Consider the following 7,520-nt stretch of genomic DNA (forward strand, 5'->3'; position numbering starts at 1 on the left):
GGGCTGACACTGACCACAGGTGATAATGGGGCTGACACTGTCCACAGGTGATAATGTGGCTGACACTGTCCACAGGTGATAATGGGGCTGACACTGACCACAGGTGATAATGGGGTTGACACTGTCCACAGGTTATAATGGGGTTTACACTGTCCACAGGTGATTAGACTGACCACAGGTGATAATGGGGCTGACACTGAACACATGTGATAATGGGGCTGACACTGTCCACAGGTGATAATGGGGCTGACACTGACCACAGGTTATAATGGGGCTGACACTGTCCACAGGTTGAAGACCTCCGCAGGATGAGTGAGCCTGTCAAGATGCTGGTGGAGGCTGGCCGGGTGGTGGCCGTCAAGAGGCTGGTGGAGGCTGGCCGGATGGTGGCCGTCCAGGAAGACCAAGATGGCCGCCGCTCTGCCAGGATAACTCTACAAGACGGACAGCTGTACCTCCACCCACTCCTGCGTCAGCCCACGCCCGCCCACGCCCACACCCTCCAGGTTACTTTATGTCTTACTGACATTACTGATTTACTGAGTTTTGATAACTAATATGATAACATTTTGTTATACAGTTACCAGCATGATTTATTTCATTTCCTGCAGGAGAGTGAGGTTGTGGGCGTGCTGGAGCCCTCCTGCACCCTGGCGTTCCTTGACCTCGGGTGGGCGGGGTCAACAAGAGGGCGGGTCACCATCCGGCTGACCCCTGACACTCCGCTGGCCAGACAGTTTGTGTTGTTGTGTACGGGCCAGCGGGGCCACACCTACCGCAACACTAAACTGTTGGAGATGTGGTGCAAGGGTCAGCAGTGGGAGCGGGTGATTGGCGGAGACTACGAGAGTAATGATGGTAAGGGAGGAGCCTCACTGCTGCCTGACCTCCAGGGGCAGTACCGGGAGTCAGTCCGGGCAGGAGTTGTGTGGTCCCGGTATGGGCCGGGGGATCCCAGGTGTGCCCTGTTCGTCATCACCACCAAGGACCGCAAGGATGGTCACCAGTGGCCATATGTCTTCGGTGATGTAGTTAGCGGCCTGGATGTGGTGAGGGCAGCAGTCAACCACAGTGACATTACGGAGGTGACTGTGGTGGACTGTGGTGTTGTGCTGCCACTCTAGTTCACTGTACCATCTCTACTGTGGTGTTGTGCTGCCACTCTAGTTCACTGTACCATCACTACTGTGGTGTTGTGCTGCCACTCTAGTTCACTGTACCATCACCATCACTACTGTGGTGTTGTGCTGCCACTCTAGTTCACAGTACCATCACTACTGTGGTGTTGTGCTGCCACTCTAGTTCACTGTACCATCACTACTGTGGTGTTGTGCTGCCACTCTAGTTCACTGTACCATCACCATCACTACTGTGGTGTTGTGCTGCCACTCTAGTTCACTGTACCACCACCATCACTACTGTGGTGTTGTGCTGCCACTCTAGTTCACTGTACCATCACCATCACTACTGTGGTGTTGTGCTGCCACTCTAGTTCACTGTACCATCACCATCACTACTGTGGTGTTGTGCTGCCATTCTAGTTTACAGTACCACCACCATCACTACTGTGGTGTTGTGCTGCCACTCTAGTTCACTGTACCACCATCATCACTACTCTGGTATTGTGCTGCCACTCTAGTTCACTGTACCACCACCATCACTACTGTGGTGTTGTGTTGCCATTCTAGTTCACTGTACCACCACCATCACTACAGTGGTGTTGTGCTGCCACTCTAGTTCACTGTACCACCACCATCACTACTGTGGTGTTGTGCTCCCACTCTAGTTCACTGTACCACCACCATCACTACTGTGGTGTTGTGCTGCCACTCTAGTTCACTGTACCACCACTATTACTACTGTGGTGTTGTGCTGCCACTCTAGTTCACTGTACCACCACCATCACTACTGTGGTGTTGTGCTGCCACTCTAGTTCACTGTACCACCACCATCACTACAGTGGTGTTGTGCTGCCACTCTAGTTCACTGTACCACCACCATCACTACTGTGGTGTTGTGCTCCCACTCTAGTTCACTGTACCACCACCATCACTACTGTGGTGTTTTGCTGCCACTCTAGTTCACTGTACCATCACTACTGTGGTGTTGTGCTGCCACTCTAGTTCACTGTACCACCACCATCACTACTGTGGTGTTGTGCTCCCACTCTAGTTCACTGTACCACCACCATCACTACTGTGGTGTTGTGCTGCCACTCTAGTTCACTGTACCACCACTATTACTACTGTGGTGTTGTGCTGCCACTCTAGTTCACTGTACCACCACCATCACTACTGTGGTGTTGTGCTGCCACTCTAGTTCACTGTACCACCACCATCACTACTGTGGTGTTGTGCTGCCACTCTAGTTCACTGTACCTTCACTATCACTACTGTGGCGTTGAGGTGCCACTTTAATTCACTGTACCACCACCATCACTACTGTGGTGTTTTGCTGCCACTCTAGTTCACTGTACCATCACTACTGTGGTGTTGTGCTGCCACTCTAGTTCACTGTACCATCACCGTCACTACTGTGGTGTTGTGCTGCCGCTCTAGTTCACTGTACCACCACCATCACTACTGTGGTGTTGTGCTGCCACTCTAGTTCACTGTACCATCACCGTCACTACTGTGGTGTTGTGCTGCCACTCTAGTTCACTGTACCACCACCATCACTACTGTGGTGTTGTGCTGCCACTCTAGTTCACTGTACCATCACTACTGTGGTGTGCTGCCACTCTAGTTCACTGTACCACCACCATCACTACTGTGGTGTTGTACTGCCACTCTAGTTCACTGTACCACCACCATCATTACTGTGGTGTTGTGCTGCCACTCTAGTTCACTGTACCACCACCATCACTACTGTGGTGTTGTGCTGCCACTCTAGTTCACTGTACCACCACCATCACTACTGTGGTGTTGTGCTGCCACTCTAGTTCACTGTACCACCACCATCACTACTGTGGTGTTGTGCTGCCACTCTAGTTCACTGTACCACCACCATCACTACTGTGGTGTTGGGCTGCCAGTTCACTGTACCATCACCATCACGACTGTGGTGTTGTGCTGCCACTCTAGTTCACTGTACCATCACTACTGTGTTGTTGTGCTGCCACTCTAGTTCACTGTAGCATCACCATCACTACTGAAGGGTTGTGCTGCCACTCTAGTTCACTGTACCACCACCATCACTACTGTGGTGTTGTGTTGCCATTCTAGTTCACTGTACCACCACCATCACTACAGTGGTGTTGTGCTGCCACTCTAGTTCACTGTACCACCACCATCACTACTGTGGTGTTGTGCTCCCACTCTAGTTCACTGTACCACCACCATCACTACTGTGGTGTTGTGCTGCCACTCTAGTTCACTGTACCACCACTATTACTACTGTGGTGTTGTGCTGCCACTCTAGTTCACTGTACCACCACCATCACTACTGTGGTGTTGTGCTGCCACTCTAGTTCACTGTACCACCACCATCACTACAGTGGTGTTGTGCTGCCACTCTAGTTCACTGTACCACCACCATCACTACTGTGGTGTTGTGCTCCCACTCTAGTTCACTGTACCACCACCATCACTACTGTGGTGTTTTGCTGCCACTCTAGTTCACTGTACCATCACTACTGTGGTGTTTTGCTGCCACTCTAGTTCACTGTACCATCACTACTGTGGTGTTGTGCTGCCACTCTAGTTCACTGTACCACCACCATCACTACTGTGGTGTTGTGCTCCCACTCTAGTTCACTGTACCACCACCATCACTACTGTGGTGTTGTGCTGCCACTCTAGTTCACTGTACCACCACTATTACTACTGTGGTGTTGTGCTGCCACTCTAGTTCACTGTACCACCACCATCACTACTGTGGTGTTGTGCTGCCACTCTAGTTCACTGTACCACCACCATCACTACTGTGGTGTTGTGCTGCCACTCTAGTTCACTGTACCTTCACTATCACTACTGTGGCGTTGAGGTGCCACTTTAATTCACTGTACCACCACCATCACTACTGTGGTGTTTTGCTGCCACTCTAGTTCACTGTACCATCACTACTGTGGTGTTGTGCTGCCACTCTAGTTCACTGTACCATCACCGTCACTACTGTGGTGTTGTGCTGCCGCTCTAGTTCACTGTACCACCACCATCACTACTGTGGTGTTGTGCTGCCACTCTAGTTCACTGTACCATCACCGTCACTACTGTGGTGTTGTGCTGCCACTCTAGTTCACTGTACCACCACCATCACTACTGTGGTGTTGTGCTGCCACTCTAGTTCACTGTACCATCACTACTGTGGTGTGCTGCCACTCTAGTTCACTGTACCACCACCATCACTACTGTGGTGTTGTACTGCCACTCTAGTTCACTGTACCACCACCATCATTACTGTGGTGTTGTGCTGCCACTCTAGTTCACTGTACCACCACCATCACTACTGTGGTGTTGTGCTGCCACTCTAGTTCACTGTACCACCACCATCACTACTGTGGTGTTGTGCTGCCACTCTAGTTCACTGTACCACCACCATCACTACTGTGGTGTTGTGCTGCCACTCTAGTTCACTGTACCACCACCATCACTACTGTGGTGTTGGGCTGCCAGTTCACTGTACCATCACCATCACGACTGTGGTGTTGTGCTGCCACTCTAGTTCACTGTACCATTACTACTGTGTTGTTGTGCTGCCACTCTAGTTCACTGTAGCATCACCATCACTACTGAAGGGTTGTGCTGCCACTCTAGTTCACTGTACCACCACCATCACTACTGTGGTATTGTGCTACCACTCTAGTTCACTGTACCACCACCATCACTACTGTGGTGTTGTGCTGCCAGTTCACTGTACCATCACCATCACTACTGTGGTGTTGTGTTGCCATTCTGCTTCACTGTACCACCACCATCACTACTGTGGTGTTGGGCTGCCAGTTCACTGTACAATCACCATCACTACTGTGGTGTTGTGCTTCCACTTTAGTTCGCTGTACCATCACTACTGTGGTGTTGTGCTGCCACTATAGTTCACTGTACCATCACCATCACTACTGAAGGGTTGTGTTGCCACTCTAGTTCACTGTACCATCACTACTGTGGTATTGTGCTGACACTCTAGTTCACTGTACCATCACCATCATTACTGTGGTGTTGTGCTGCCACTCTAGGTCACTGTACCTTCACTATCCCTACTGTGTTGTTGTGCTGCCACTTTGCTTCACTGTACCATCACTACTGTGGTATTGTGCTGCTACTCTAGTTCACTGTACCATCACCATCACTAATGGGGTGTAGTGCTGCCACTCTAGTTCACTGTACCGTCACTATCACAACTGTGATTTAGTGCTGCCACTCTAGTTCACTGTACCATCACTATTACTACTGTGGTGTTGTGCTGCCACTATAGTTCACTGTACCATCACCATCACTACTGAAGGGTTGTGTTGCCACTCTAGTTCACTGTACCACCACTACTGTGGTCTTGTGCTGCCACTCTAGTTCACTGTACCATCACCATCACTACTGTGGTGTTGTGCTGCCACTCTAGCTCACTGTACCACCACCATCACTATTGTGGTGTTGTGCTGCCACTCTAGTTCACTGTACCACCACCATCACTACTGTGGTGTTGTGCTGCCACTCTAGTTCACTGTACCACCACCATCACTATCACTCGTGCATCACCATTGACTGCGTGTTATGATACCAATGTAATTTAAGGACACACCTTTATCACTATATCATCATAACTTCACTATCTTTGGTATTTAACACTTTGGTATTTATACTTTGGTATCATATGCCTGACAAACATGGCTGTATCACCATCAATGCTATACCTTCTCAATACTGCAACCTATCATTGCTGTATCACTATAGCTTCACTATCACCTCTATATATCACCATCACCTCAGGACCCACATTTGGGGTCATATCACCTCATTCTGATATATTTCCTCCTTACATTTTCTGATATATCACTATCACTTTTACAGCACCACTACCTCACCATCACTGCTATATCACCATCACCACACCATCACTGTCATATCATCATCGCCTCACTATCACTGCTATATCACCTCACTAAGGAGCCGGTCGCCGAGCAGACAGCATGCTGGACTTGTGGTCCTGGGTTCGATCCCAGGCGCCGGCGAGAAACAATGGGCAGAGTTTCTTTCACCCTATGCACCTGTTACCTAGCAGTAAAATAGGTACCTGGGTGTTAGTCAGCTGTCACGGGCTGCTTCCTGGGGGTGGAGGCCTGGTCGAGGACCGGGCCGCGGGGACACTAAAAAGCCCCGAAATTATCTCAAGATAACCTCAAGATAACCTCACTATCACAGATATATTACCATCACCTCACTATCATCACCTCAATATCACTATCACACTATCTTTATTATATTACTATCACTGCTATATCACCATCACCTCACAATCACTCAGGTGTGTTGTGATATTACCATACTGGACCATGGTGTGTTGTGATATTACCATACTGGATCATGGTGTGTTGTGATATTACCATACTGGACCATGGTGTGTTGTGATATTACCATACTGGATCATGGTGTGTTGTGATATTACCATACTGGACCATGGTGTGTTGTGATATTACCATACTGGTCCATGGTGTGTTGTGATATTACCATACTGGTCCATGGTGTGTTGTGATATTACCATACTGGACCATGGTGTGTTGTGATATTACCATACTGGACCATGGTGTGTTGTGATATTACTATACTGGTCCATGATGTGTTGTGATATTACCATACTGGTCCATGGTGTGTTGTGATATTACCATACTGGATCATGGTGTGTTGTGATATTACCATACTGGTCCATGGTGTGTTGTGATATTACCATACTGGACCATGGTGTGTTGTGATATTACCATACTGGTCCATAGTGTGTTGTGATATTACCATACTGGACCATGGTGTGTTGTGATATTACCATACTGGACCATGGTGTGTTGTGATATTACCATACTGGACCATGGTGTGTTGTGATATTACTATACTGGTCCATGATGTGTTGTGATATTACCATACTGGTCCATGGTGTGTTGTGATATTACCATACTGGTCCATGGTGTGTTGTGATATTACCATACTGGACCATGGTGTGTTGTGATATTACCATACTGGTCCATGGTGTGTTGTGATATTACCATACTGGTCCATGGTGTGTTGTGATATTACCATACTGGACCATGGTGTGTTGTGATATTACCATACTGGTCCATGGTGTGTTGTGATATTACCATACTGGACCATGGTGTGTTGTGATATTACCATACTGGTCCATGGTGTGTTGTGATATTACCATACTGGTCCATGGTGTGTTGTGATATTACCATACTGGACCATGGTGTGTTGTGATATTACCATACTGGTCCATGGTGTGTTGTGATATTACCATACTGGACCATGGTGTGTTGTGATATTACCATACTGGTCCGTGGTGTGTTGTGATATTACCATATGGGTGTGAGGTGGTGTTAT

At 48.6% G+C, this 7,520-nt stretch overlaps 1 protein-coding gene across 1 annotated transcript; it reads left to right on the forward strand.

Annotated features, from left to right (window-relative positions):
• Positions 1 to 273: 273 nt before the first annotated feature.
• LOC138364952 (peptidyl-prolyl cis-trans isomerase-like) lies at positions 274 to 6,762 on the forward strand. Its single transcript, XM_069325034.1, has 2 exons — positions 274 to 506; positions 612 to 6,762. The coding sequence occupies exons 1-2, from the start codon at positions 309 to 311 to the stop codon at positions 1,122 to 1,124; spliced, it is 711 nt and encodes a 236-aa protein (XP_069181135.1). The 5' UTR covers positions 274 to 308; the 3' UTR covers positions 1,125 to 6,762.
• The last annotated feature ends 758 nt before the right edge of the window (positions 6,763 to 7,520 follow it).

The sequence above is a fragment of the Procambarus clarkii genome, chromosome 15 (assembly GCF_040958095.1).
Source record: "Procambarus clarkii isolate CNS0578487 chromosome 15, FALCON_Pclarkii_2.0, whole genome shotgun sequence".
NCBI classification, from domain to species: domain Eukaryota; kingdom Metazoa; phylum Arthropoda; class Malacostraca; order Decapoda; family Cambaridae; genus Procambarus; species Procambarus clarkii.